The following is a 14502-nucleotide window of genomic DNA, read 5'->3' on the forward strand; positions in this document are numbered from 1 at the left end:
GACCATCTTTGTTCAGTTGAGATCCAGGACAGTTCCAAACTAACAAATGTGCAATGAGATAAAAATAAAGAGGGACAGTAAAAGAGAATTAGGGGAAACTCCAAGGTTGTAGACTTAAAAAAAAAACTATCGGGCCTCTTTTATGAAGGGGCTAAATCGTTCACACATTTTCAGGACACATTGTCAGGCCTCTTTCTCTTCCTCTTTTTGAGGTGTGTTTCACAGATGTTTGATAATGTTCTTACTCGCTCTTCATGAATATCACATAACAAGAGAGGACACGGGTGAGAGCATAAAGGATGAAAACATGTTTTTGTTCCAGCACAGGACGGGAAGAAAAAAAGTCTAAATTCTCAAGATAAAACAAAAGTATCCTAAATTTCTGTTTTATGTTTGACGTATCATTACAAGCTGACTGATGCAAACCAGTCATTATGACTCAATGGGGTAAAAAAGCATTCACACAACTCTACAAACACCTATCACACATGTCTATCAAGCCTCAGCTTCCCCTTCCCCAGATCCCTAATTAGTCCAGGTTAGCCCTCACTTCACAATCACATCATTAATAAGGAATACAATGTATTTTAGCAAAATTAAAAGCTTAATCAGCTTAGCAAAGAGCCTGTGCGTGCTAATTTAGCTCAACTTCAAGGCAAAGCCCCCTAGTTAGAATAAGGTTCCCTTCGACTGCCCCCAAAGCCTTTTCGGCTGATAAGCTGATTGAAGGCTCAGGAGTAAGGACCAAATCCCTCTTGTCCATTTGCATCGTGTTATTGGTTCAAAGGCCCGGTTCAAACGCCACAGGAGAACGAAACAAACCCAGAGAGAAAGGAAGTGCAAAGATAATTGCTCAAGACTTAAGACGCAAAAGGAGCCGAGATGGACAGCAGAAGTGATTTTGTGGGAGGGGAAAAAAAAAACGTTGCATAGCGAGCCAGTGATGGAGTGAGAGACTTAAAGAACAGGGTGTGAAGAAAAGTGACCCAGGGCATTACCCGTGCTCCATTTCAGCAGGTCAGGCTGATAGAAGACTTTCAGCGCATTATGCGTCATGAGACTGATTACTCCGGGACGAAGGGAGAAGAAAGAAGAAAATTAGGGAAAGACTGAAGGGAGGGGTGTGAGAACAGGAGTTTGGCTGGCTGCTTTGTAATGCTGCCAGTGTCAGGTGATCCTTCAGACAGAACCATCCCTTTATCTATTCCCTCCAAAAGCTTTTTGCTTGAACGCTGACTGACAGATGTCGAGCTGCATGATGGTCCTACTGCCTTCTTATGTGATTGATTTAGTTTAGTTTTTCTCTTTTAGCATCGATTAGACCATGTGATAAGACGATACAGGATGTGACATCCCTGTAATTTTTGTAACCGTCCAGTTTATGACACTTATTTCACGTTCACCTGTGTGACTGCACCCTGGCTCGTTATAGTGAGGAAAGAATTACAATAAAAGCAAGTGGTCAAAAGTTTTTGGGTCAATAAGTCAGAATGTGTGACCAAACCTCCCTCTTGTCCACGCTATAGGTCCCATAGAGATAAATACACTCTTATTTCTAAGGTCTCAGTGGATCAGAATATTGTTTGCTAAACATGGTATCCATGCTGAATGTAACTTGAGAATGCAAAGTACAGAAGTGGGAGAAAAAAAAAAAAGAAGCCGCAGTTAAGGTTGGCTCCCTCTGAATTTTCTAAACTGAGTTTGACCTTTTGTTTCTTGGCCCTCCTGTCTGCCCGTCCCCTCTCTCCATCTTTCAACTTTTACTGAAAGCAGTGCGGCCGAAGCTCCATTGCTCTCATATTACTCGTGGCAGTCATAAGTAATGCAAGGTCATTCTCATTCAAATGCAAGCTCACACAGGGAGGAAGCACGCCTCCTTGCCCTGTTTCTCTTTCCCACCACAGACACACCTCTGCTCACACACACACTGGAGACTGGCCAGAGATCAAGACGCTGTCAAACTGATCAATGCATCCAAACAGACAGAAAGGCAGGTATAAAAGAGAACTAAATAAATACTTCTTCTCCCGTTGGCATCAGTGTGACTGCAGTTATATTAGCAGCCACATGAAGGTGCAGTTTAGTTCTTCACGTCTTCTCTCGATCCTTGATTTTTCAGGTGAAAAGTATCTGTGTGAGTGTGTTTGCTCGTTTTGGGTCCTCGGTGAGCATGCGAAACCCCATGTAAGACCTGTCTCTGCGCCTGAACGCGCTCAGCCTCCTCCTGCGCCCACAGAGCCTCCCTGTGTGCCGCTGTGTTCATGCTCTCCCTCAGTGCCTTCTCCAGCTCCATGATGCGCTCCGCCGTGTCTCGCATTGCACCCTGGGAAGCGAAAAGTAAAGGCTGGGTGGGGGGAGAAAAGAGATGATTTGGAAAAAAAGAAGCAAAAATAGCCAAGGAAAGAAAGATTTGTGATGAGTAGGAGTTCATTGAACGATTATGAACAGATTTCTTGATTAGAAGTTTGACTTTCATAAAATATATATATAAAAAAAGAATGAATATTTCTTTCAGAAGAAAAATGTGTTAATAAAAAAGTGATGGGTGACGACGACAGATTTTATTAGGAATAAAACATCCATGCTGATTTCCCTGTGAGGGTGCAAATTTCCAAGTGGGCATGTGGTGCAGATTGTAGGCATTTCTGAGCTGGGTTTGTGTGTGGCCTCCCTGACACCTACGGTGAGAAAAAGAAAGTGATCTGTCTCCACACCACTTGATGGAACTGTGAAAGAAAACAGTGGACAGGAAAAATAAACCTCCTGATTTCCTGTGTTTTTCCCCCTTTTTTTCAACTTTCTCTTTGAATCCGAAAGCGTTGACTCACTTCCACTTTCACACGTTCACACTTTTTCCCGGAGAAGTCTTGTAGCCGAAGGAAATATTGAACGGAGTCCAGGGAAGTCCAAGCGATTGAACGACATATAAAGTCTTTGAAAAATGGCACCAGTTTGATAAATTAAGTAAGAGTAATTGAGCGGTGTAAGCTGGAGCATGAACGTGCACGGGTCTAATAGTGCTTTGAAAAGACGTTTTAAGAATAGGAAGAGAGAAGCAACCTCAGTGGTCTCATAAGATAATAATGATGGATTCCCCAGCTGTAGTGAGAGTCCTTTGAAGAGACAGCGCCTGGATCACACAGGCTGTGTGCGACTGGCTTATCGCTTGCCTCCAAATTCCACAGAAATGAAGAATATTGTTTGGACGGTGCAATTATCAGATCAGCGCTAAAAGAGACAAATCTGCAGAGTAATTCGGTGATAAAGACAAGAACTATGGAGACGGGATTACCTCTAAATGCGAGGAAAATATGCTGAAAAGTAACAAGTGGATGCTTGTTGCTCAGCTCAACAGCTGGAAAGAAGCGACAAACTCGCACAGAAACACACTGTGTGTCGCCATCCTAAAACTGTAATTGAATGTGACAGACGGGCAGTAATTTGATGCACTCGAATCAACAACTAGTGGTCTGACCCCAGATAACAGGCAGAAGTGTGCACACGCACTCTTTTACGCCCCACTGAGAAGAGGTGGCTTTCATTGCCGGACCCCTCCGTGCAACACAACCAGGGTGGCTGCGTGTGCACGTGTGTGGTGCAAACGTCTGTGCCTGTGCATATGGATGAGCTTGATGGGAATCCAGAGAAAATGAATGAATATGAAGAAGAAGGAAAAAAAAGATATGCAGACACAGAAAGCAAAAAAGGAAAGATAATTGCTTCAGCAGGAGCAATCATCACCTAAAGCCGCAGGGAAGGATCAGAACGGCTCTGGCTCTTTCTGGTCTGATGGAAGGATTATAATCACCTAAATAAATGAGCAAATGAGATGGCTTTTTTTCAGCAACTGGGCACCATCAAACAGACTTCGAAGTGTGTAAAAGACCAAATTTTAGGGAAAAAATAAAAATAAATACAACTGGTATTTATTTAGAACCATGTGGCCTTCTACTGCAAATATAGTACAAAAAAATCCATCAAAGGCACGTGTGAAAACCTGGGGTAAGTACTTCCGGCGGGTTTTTCTCTGTTTTGTGAAATGCAGCATTACGAGATGGAGACAATGGAGTTTGGAGATTGTATCTCTTCATCCCACATAAACTGTCCTGGAATGACGGAGAGAGTTTGTTTGTTTGTGTGTGTTTACCCTTTGAGCGTGCTCTGTTCCTGATGGAGCCACAGATAAAGGAAAGGAGAGCGAAAGGAACAAGGGGTGCTGTCCTGCTCAAGAAATGCTGTCTTTTTGTCTTTTTCTTTTAAATTGGGTTCTTTGGTCCTCTATTCATCAAACTGTAGCTCTGCAGGATTGTAGTGTTCGCTAAATGTTTTCTGGGTTTAAATTTCTCTATATTTTGGCCTAAAATGTAAACAGATTTTAGCAGAAAAGTGTAGAGAAAAATGGCCCACATAAATACAGGAGACAATAGCAAAGCAAAAAAGTGTCACAAGTCAGAATTTGTCTTTTCACTATTGGGTGTGACCCCTTGGAGACTAACACTCGACACCAAATATCATCCAGTAATTCAGTCCTCTGCAGCAGCTTGGAGCAATTTAGACCCATTCTCTCATGTAGAACAGCTTCAGCTCAGGGATCTTGTTGGGATTCTTCTCATGAACTGCTCTCTTCAGGGCCCTCAACAATAACATGAAACTATTCACTCTTGGTAATTTTTTTTTTTTGGTATAATGTTGTGTGTTTTAAGGATTGACAAAAGTCTGAACATTTACCTAAAGAATGTGCTTTTATGAGCTGGAATGCATTTATCAGTTTTTGAGGTCAAGCGGTATTGGCCAACATGCAGCAAAACTGGAATGCAGTGTTTTTCTCTCTACAAATGCTCCGTTTTCATCAAAAAAAAAAAAAAAAAAGAAAGTTTCAATTTGTTTTTTTCCTCATTCCATAAAACATCCCTCACTTCATAAGCATTAGCTAATTTAAGTAAACAATAAGTCTTCACTTCCCCTAAAAATTTCAAATTATCTTCATTGTGGAATAAAGATTATTGAATTGGTTAACGCCTGACAGATGGTTATCCAAAACTTTATTAGTTTTGTTTACGACGCATAAATACTTGCATTTTTTAGTTGACCATTCTTGATTTCTTTAAAGTCCTCAATTTGTTTGAGTCCAAACTTGGATGCCAGTTTGATTTATGAATGCTCTTTTCTTTTTGTACTGCTGTCATATATACCACTATAAACTGCCACTCTTTTTTTAAAATATATTTTCACTTATGTTTCCAAATGTTCTTCGTCAGAAAATAGCGGTAAAAAAAGTCAGATTTATTTTATTTTTATTTTTTTCAATCAATATTTACTAAGGTTCTTACAATTACAGATTAAAAAAAAAACATATTTTTTAGGGAGTACTAAGAAAAATTGTTTTCATACATTGAAATTAAATTCAGGAGAGATCAGTTCTAAATAATTTTCCTGTTTTTGTTATTTCATACATTTGAAGTTTTATTTAAGTCGACTGTGTGTAGTTGGCTTTAAAAAAAAACAAGTGCTTACTAAAGACTTTTCTGCAGAAAAAGATCTAGTGAATTGAGACAAAAAAATTTGTGTGGTACATTTTTTTTTACTGAAACAAGGGTTAAATGGACAGGTAAAACAAGAGCCTTTTACTATCACTTCTTGACTAAAATTACAATCTGCAACATCCCAAATAGCTCAAAATTTCTAAAAGTGTAAGAGAGAAACAAAACTTATATCAACACTTATATCAACTTTCAGAGAATGTTTCTTCACAGCAATCAAACTAACACAAAGTCTTACATTTTGATTTTTTTTTTAAACAAACATCTCTAGATATCCTCTTTGATGTAACCAAAGAATGACATTTCAGAATGTGTTGGATTTGATCCCACAAGTAAACTCACTCAATCTTACAAGACCAGGAAAATTAAAATTGACCTACAAATAAAAGTACCTAAAAACACATTTCATTTTGTTCAGTGGTCAAGGGGACACACTGAGAAACACCTGCATCCATAGAATTTGGTGATGCTGACACACATAACAATAGTTAAATTGTGTTTTTTTCCATGCTAATACATGGAAGATAAGTTAATTTTCATCCTTCATCCTCACTGTCCAACAATGAAAGAGGAGCTGCTCACAGACTGAGCTATAAGCTAACAGATACAGTCATTTTCAGACATGTATCAGTCATTTTTGTGCTCCTTTAACAGGAGTCCAAAAATATAATTTGATAAGAACTGTGACACAATGCAATAACCGCTAATTCCTGACATGCAGCAGCTTTTTTTTTAACCTCAATTATAAAAGTGCAAAGTAAAATTAAATGATCTTGAACTTCTGTTGCTTCACCAAATTGTTGTTTATTCGTCTACATATTTATGGTTATACAATTTCAGTTAAATACATTCATGCACTTTCGCAAAAACAGTAATAATCAGTGGAGAACAGTAGGTTTTACCCCATAGTGAAATGTTCATACAAATATAACTTTTTTTTTTTATTTACAAAAAAATATATTTTCTTTTTGTGACTTATAGAATAAATAACGATCAAAATGATCTGTGCAGCACAATAAGATGTCACATTCAAGATAAGATTGAAATCTTGCTTAAAAACATAGTTTAACCTGCATTTAGCCAACTGAAATGATTGCACTTTGTATATTATATGAAAAAGGTGTTGATTTCAGTGTGCAAAACGAAGATTCAATCAAAAACATAATAAATCACTTCAGTTATTACCAGAGTGGAGGTATAATTAAACAGAGCTGCATAAAAGAAAACAGGCGGGTAGAATATCCTGGATAAATGACAATAAACTGGAACATGAGCTCAGGGAACTTTTTCCACTCCATTAATCATGTTTCCTTTGGTCAATATTTTATAATATATAAAAGGCATAGCTGAAATATTAAACCAAACAATTTCAGAGCATGATTCTCTGTCACAACTCCTCTGCACCTCTACAGCTGGCCCTTTAAAACTGCAGAAATATTAATGTGCTCTTTTCTATTACCTGCTAATATTTATTCAAAACACATCCTCCTTTAAAAAATACTTTTTTATCAAGACTTAGACACTCTTACACTGTTTGGTGTAAGGAATTAAGATATATATGGAAATAGTTTTCAGATGGATTCCATGTACAGAACAAACTGCTAAAAAAATAGTTTATCTTAAGCTGCAGTGTTTAAAAAGCTCAACTTATTCGGAAAATGAAAAGGTGTGCAAAAACACAAAAAGGCATCCAAACCTGGGATAACGAGTGTGGGTGTCCATCGACCAGAACATCTTTCCTCATCTCACCTGGAATCATCTGCTTTTGGATGTTTGGAGACTTGATTTGCCTGCAGACAGAAAAAAAAAAAAAAAACAATAAAAAATGTAACATTAAATAATGAAAATTGTTTTTCTTAAGGCTCATTGGGAAAATGTGTGACATAATTCATCAATTAATTTTGCAAAACTAAAAATACAAAACAAAAAAGTATATTAGGGCTAATTTAATACTGTATTTTCTAAACTATGTGCAGCTGTATATCAGCTGCATCCACTAAAAAAAAATAAATAAATAAATAAAAAAAAAAGATGTACAAGTCGTACTGGGCTATAAGCCACATATACTGTATCTATGTTTAAAAATTAGATATGTAATGCATGTACAGAATTATTTTGTACTGTAAATGTGCATGCACCTGACGTCTCCAACGTCACCATAGATTCACTGACGCTAAGCTTTTGTGCAGCAGCGCAGTTTCCTTCCTGGACAGCAAGCTCAATGGCTTTCGACTTAAAACTTGGATCATACAAACTTCTATGTATTGTTTAAGGGGGGAAGATTTAAAAAAATAATTACAAGTTACTAATTTGTTGTGCATGTTCTAACTGCTAAAGAAAATGTAGTGTTCGCTATTCTTATTTGCACTGATTTTTCTTATATCTTATTTTTTTATTCTAATTCCGGTTAGAGCGCCCCTATCAGTGGAAGACAAACACAGAATACCTTTGCATAAGCCGCATGGTTCAAAACCTAGGAAAAAAGTAGCGGCTTATAGTCCAGAAAATACAGTAAATTATTACATATTTTAATAAAGGAATTGCCATTTTTGGAATTCCTACTTTCACCTACAGGGGGCAGTAGCTGCACAAATGCCTTTAAATGCTCTCGTCATAGAATAAGAACAAATGGGACTGAGGATAAGCCATTGGTCATCAACTCAATCCTGATACATGTAATTGGATTCAAATATAATTATTTTGTAAAGTTTAATAAATAACCAAGGTGCTTCAAATTTCAACATAGATTTCCTCTAAAATCCAAGAAAATTAAAACTAAAAACCAAAGACAGTTTCATTGTCGGTGTTGGCAATAGCTTCTGATTGCATATTTCCTGAACTAAAAGAAACATAATATTACATATTTAAAGTCTTTATTAATGATTTTGTTAGTGGACATGTCCAGGATGTATCCTGCTTTCACAAAGACAGCTGCTGGAAGCACCAGCAGACCCCCCATGACCCTCATTGAGAGGAGGAGGGAGTGTAGAAAATGGATGGATAGAGAGACAGAGGTCTGCTTGTGCAACCACCGCATAGAGTTCAGCGACTAAAATGCTTGAACTTACGAGAACATTATTTTGCTTCGGAGTTCTCTTTAATTTATTTTCATCAACTGTTTGAATAGCGGAGCCAATGTGCAGTAAATCAGACAGAACACAAAGGCTTAGTGTGCGTCGGCTCTCAGAAACACAGTGCAATGGGACAAGACAAGACTTGACAGGTGAAGGTGAAACACCGGAGTGTAAATCTTTCAACAGAAAAACACACAAACACAAGCCAAATGGAGATGCAAGCTTGCTCATGCACACAAGCACCCACATCTGAGCTCACATTCTCTGTGCAGGCCCAGATGGATAACGCACACTCATGAAGGCACAAGTCGTTAAAAAATAAACAAACACTTTACACATTGACAGAAATGCGCACACGGATTGATAATAAATCTGCTGTCAACACTGTATATTGCACAGGTGCTTATTACAGAACTGAACTGTGTGTTAACAAGCTGAGATTATTTCTGTGTCTTTGAGTTTATACTAAGACCTGTTCTTTCTCATTTACTGAATTTATGCACACACTTGTACACAAATACACAGTTGTGTTAAAAAAAAAGAAACAACCTTTTGATCTCTCAAGAAAACCCTCATCAGCTGCAACAATTAAATAAACACAACCAAAGATGAAAAGAAGCATAACTGGCACTACAACCGAGCTTATTTGGTCTGAAATAAAGTGCATGATCAGATTTCAAAAATAACATTTAACAAAAGTCTCTGAAAAAAGAGAAAAACATGAGTGCAAAACATTTGCACTCAAATGCCCTTTTCTTTGAGATTTAGGTTTGTTCTAAGGAAGTTAATGTTGTGTTGACTTCAGAACTGGATACTAAGCTTATGTCCAAATTCCTAGTGCACTATATGGTGTGTTCAACATTTTGGAGAGCTGTCAGAATCTGTGCATCACTGCGCACTAGATTTGGGAATATGGACCACAATGCATTGCGATTTAACAATTTTTGAAAAACAAAGTATTTGAATATATATACATATTTTAATAAACCATTCATGTTTTCATCATCAGAACACAATGCTTGCAATAATATTTTTTTTTACTTCATAAAATCGATTATGTCATATTTGCAGATTTAAAAAAATGCTTTTAAATTCCAGGACACTAGATAGTCCTGCACTACATAGTTTTTTAGTAGGGATTAGGGTGGGAATTTGGACATAGCTTACAATTTAAAAATTTGGTGCCCTAGAAATTTCCCAGAAGTCTTTGCAAAAAAACAGAGTGTATTGATGCTAACTCAACAGGTTAACATAGAACACAGTGCATTGAATTTAAAATAAATATGTGAAAAAAAAAATGTTTTATTTTAAACAAAACATTCAGGTTGTCATTAGCAGAAAACAGTAGATTTATTAATAGTCTTTGTAAAATGGTCATATTTATTAGATATTTACATTGAGAAATTGGCAATATCAACTTTTCTGTTTAAAAAAATTGTGAGCATGGTGTCCAAATAGCTTTTATAAAATCCAGGGCACTAAATAGTCCCAAACTATTTAAATTTTCTGTAGCTAGGGCATTAACAAGAGAATTTGGATATAATTTTAAAAATCAAATTTACAAGGTAAGCTGGAGGAGTAGGAGAAGAATTAAGGTTGGGCCTGAAATTAACTAAAGAAACATCCTTCCCACAACCCTAAAAATAAAAAAAATAAAAACAATTCTTGCATTTTAAAGTATAACTAAAAGCAAATAACACTAATGCTTATCAATACTCAACACAGCTTGAAAAATTCCTGTACCTACAATCTGTTTTTACACACATACATTGAATATGCTGGAATATCAGGTCAGCAAAGAGAGTGATGTACATTTCCTGCACAGAAGCTGACATTGACAAATTAGGGAATCGAAAAGCCAACAACACTGTATGTAAGCCACCACTAAAACTCACCACATTTTAATTCTACATCCAACTTGTGTTTACTTAAAAAAAAAACCTACAAGCTGCCCCCACATGTGGACAAACATTAGTTGGCACAGCCCTGAGGATGGTGAGCGTTTACTTTAGCTCCTGTGAGTAACGGTGGTGCTCAGTGAAATGCAGCCAACGAGATGATAAATAAATTCACCTCAACACCTGCAGTAAAAAAAAAAAAAAGTCTTTAACTAATAGCCTTCAAATGAATAGTCAACAATTCTACCAAAACTAAAATTCCCACACTCAGGGACAGAATGAAGAATCTGCATAGACTCACTTCTTTGAAGTCTGTGTTTTCCAAGCTCAGAGGCATTTCCATGGAGAACAAACCTGACATGAGGGCATATCAGTTATCACAAACATTGCTGCTACTGGCACAGGTGTATAAACCAACAGGCACGCTGGTCCCATTTGATAGCTGATACACCCCTATCCAGCCATCGGTGCAAAATGAAGTTAAGTGTTTTGACCGACACAAAGGCAAATAGGGGCATTTAGAGTGCGAACGAGAAGCAATCTGGCTGTGGTATGTGTGAGAGGAAAAATGCAAGAAACTGTAGCTTGTTAGTTATGGAAATAAGTCAATTCTTCTGGGGAAATTCTATTTTATTGCAATTGCTCTTTGGAGAAAGATGAAGTGAGAGCAAGGGAGCAGCATATAGCCAGTTTCTTAGACTCAACCTTATAAGTAATTTTTCGCATTTCCCTTTTTTTTTTCACCTGGAGCGCTTCATGCTGTCACTTTCCAACATAAGCAGATCCATTTCATTACTGGCTGTCAAAAGAGAAATCTGGTTTTTCCTCTTTTCTACATAAAAATGCTTACACACTTTTTTTTTTTAAGTTTATCTTTTTGCATTTATTCTGTCACTGTCATCTTTGCTTTTTAAAAAAGCATCTAATCCTTTAACATTACCTTGTGGTCTGCAGCTGATGTGTCTTTGAGCAATGCAAGTGAACGATTTCAGAAAAGATGTGGGTTTGCCAACAGGCAGGAAGCTGTGGTTGCAATAAGAACTCGACCAAATCTGAATGTGGGAAACTGTCAACTTTAAATGGGATCCAATTTCAAAGAAGAGAGCTTTTCAGCCGACTTTTTCCCTTGTAAATAAAGATTAAACAAAGGAGCAGCCTTTAATATAATCCACATTTGTATATCCTTCTTCATAACTCTGTCTCTTCCTTGCCTCTTCTAATGAACATCTGGGTGGAACTTAATCCTCAGATTTTAGGCAGGCAGGGACACATTAGAGCTGATATTACTGCCCAGAGTTTCCGAACAAACTAAAGCAGATATAATCTGGTGAAAATGCTAATGCATTTTATCTCTACAGAAAGACAAGGAAGTGAAGGAAAAAGTTAATAAATATGGACTCAGTCTAGTTTAAGCAGGATCAAACTTGGCAATTTTTTATTTTCTTTTTTAATTTTAAGAGGTATTTATCGAAAAAAAATATTTTATTTAAAAAAAATTGAATGTTTTTTTTTTCTGCTGGGTGTAGAAGATCATGTACATTGACTGTAAAAGAGAACTGGATTGAGTGTGATGTCATCCATTGAAAATGATTTACTTCCAGTTCAATTTTTTGCAATACGAACGCCACCATATTGGAACAAAAAAAAAAAATCATTAGTTAGCGGTGATTGGTCCGTTGGTCGACATATTTAGATATGGACAATTTGACGTCACCAATAGAAAATGTCTTACCTTGAGTTCAAACAAAATGTAAATTCATTCGCCATTTTTCCACAGTACGGATTTTGCCATTTTGGGACCAGGCCATGTTAGTAAGCAGTGATTGGTCCGAGTCAACATTTCTATGGCAACCACTCTTCCTAATCAGGAGCGAGTTTGTTAGAAAGCAAAACTCCTTCCACTGAAAGAGGCCTCAGGGAGAATCTGTCAATCAAATGCTTCGAATGTTGGAGGTGGGGGGCCAGGGGACACCACATGGTCTTATTGAGGCATCTGATTGGTCAGTTTAGAACATGAATAACTTGCTAAAAAGAAAATCAATCATGAAAAAAATAGGTTTTAGCAAGAACATGTTAAAAAGAGACACCAGAGCAAAATGGTTATTCTGACAAATATATTGACAGAGTATATGTTTATTTTTCAAAAACTTGCATGTAAATGAGAATAAATAAATGCATTAAAAAAACCAGCTGTACTTCCTGTTTGGAACTCCAGGGGGGTGGGGCAGTCAATGATCACGAATTGACTGTGTGTTGAAAACCGGTTTTTACTGTCAAACGTGACATCTATGAGGTCGTAGAATAAATGTTTACAGTTCATTTAGGGAATTAAACTGTCATTCATTTGGCTTGAACAGAGTTGTTTTGAATCCACTACACCGCTTTGGTGTTTTGCTTTGGACATGTCTGCATTTTTGCAAGCCTTGTGAGTGTCTCACAGCCATGAACCACTGACTTTTTCCTCTAAAGTAACCTTTTCCATGTCCCCTACCAATCCATATATGCCTCAACACACACAAACACATTTATACTGTACGTCTACATATAGGCCATCCAAATCCTCGCCTGCACCTCCCTTTTCCTGATTTCCTCCCTTACATACCAGAGCGCTTACCTCGTGAGTAGCTGTGGTAGGGTGAGACTGGGAGACTGATTTATTTGTCAAAGTTCAGTCCCTTAACCACATTGTGGGGGCTAAATTCTAAAAACATAGAACTGTAAAAGCAATAAGGAGACTATACAAAATAATCCAACTGCTTAATAATAAATACCGAGAGGGAAAGAATGAATGAAAAAAGAAACATAGCTTTATAGGACCATTCAAGAGCAAAAAAATACAGTATCCTTTTCATTTGGTGTTAGCTCAACCTTTGGCACCATTTAATTAAACTCCCTAATATGTCACTCATTTAAAAAATGCTCTATCAGATTTGAGAGCTTGGTTTAATAATTCTTTCAGTGTATTTGTTTTAGTGTGAGCAACTAGACAGATAGTGATGCATCGTGAGCTGCCACTTATCAGTTTAGAAATTAGCCAACAGGAAATTCATAAGATTAAACGTGGACCATTACCTGCATAAAACCATGACCGATGAGCTGCACTTCAACACGAGACTATACAAAGTTTGAGTCTCCTCTATACTAAACTGTATTTATTACAGTCACCTGCTCACTGCATTTATCTATGACTCATCAAGTCAATGAAAAAGTATCTGTTTGCTCAACTGTTTTTCGCACTTCTCAGATCGTGATTGAGAGGTCATCTGAAAGCATCTCAAAGCAAACACCGTGGGTAAAACAACATTCGTCTTCTGCCTAGAAACACTACATCTTGTATGCTCTGACGCAAATGTCCCATCAACACTCACACAAGCCCACAAGGTTCACGCATGCTTTCAAATAAAATATGTGCGCGGCCCCTCACATGCAACTCTAATATTAATGTTTAAAGTTAAATCCAAACTATTACCCTCATATATTTATTATATGACAGCCAAACATAAATCTGTTCATAGGAATTTTTGGAAAAGTATTTCATTTTTACATTTGTCGACAGTGCGTGATTACAATAGATACTCCTCTGATAACCTGCGGGTGACCTCCATGTGACCTTTGACCTGTGTGTGTTGTGCAAAAGCGAAGGGTTGAGCTGAAAGAAGAGACTGTTTGACACTAATGAGACAGCCGCCCCAGAAAAGATGGACGAGCTGAGGGGAAAAGAAAGTCTTCCAGCAATCCCAAGCACTCTTCATCGGAGGATGGCTGCGCGCACATGTAAAGAAAAACGAATGTGCGGCGTGTGAACAGCACATATGTGCACACAAAAAGGTAAGAAGAAACAGAAACTAGACACATCGCACTAGCTCTGCAAAAACCACTGTACCGCTTTACCGCTCAATGCGTCTGTTCACGTCAGTACTTGCATTTTAGCGCCAGAACGAAGTCTGTAAAAAATGAGAAATAAATGGGCCAAGATGCTGCTGAGTTTAA

General features: G+C 37.5%; 1 protein-coding gene across 2 annotated transcripts in view; it reads right to left on the bottom strand.

The window, feature by feature from the left end:
- Nucleotides 1–14502, bottom strand: part of LOC112159634 (ERC protein 2) — a 157683-nt gene that overhangs the window by 86388 nt on the left and 56793 nt on the right. Inside the window, exons 14-15 of one of the 2 annotated variants that reach the window (XM_024293844.2) lie at nucleotides 7237–7330; nucleotides 2192–2344 (exon numbers count right to left, since the gene is read on the bottom strand). In XM_024293844.2, the coding sequence (XP_024149612.1) occupies nucleotides 2192–2344; nucleotides 7237–7330 (247 nt within the window). The remainder of the gene's footprint in view (nucleotides 1–2191; nucleotides 2345–7236; nucleotides 7331–14502) is intronic. The other variant, XM_024293845.2, reaches the window with a different exon arrangement.

Source organism: Oryzias melastigma, linkage group LG7 (genome assembly GCF_002922805.2).
Source record: "Oryzias melastigma strain HK-1 linkage group LG7, ASM292280v2, whole genome shotgun sequence".
Taxonomy (NCBI): Eukaryota; Metazoa; Chordata; class Actinopteri; order Beloniformes; family Adrianichthyidae; genus Oryzias; species Oryzias melastigma.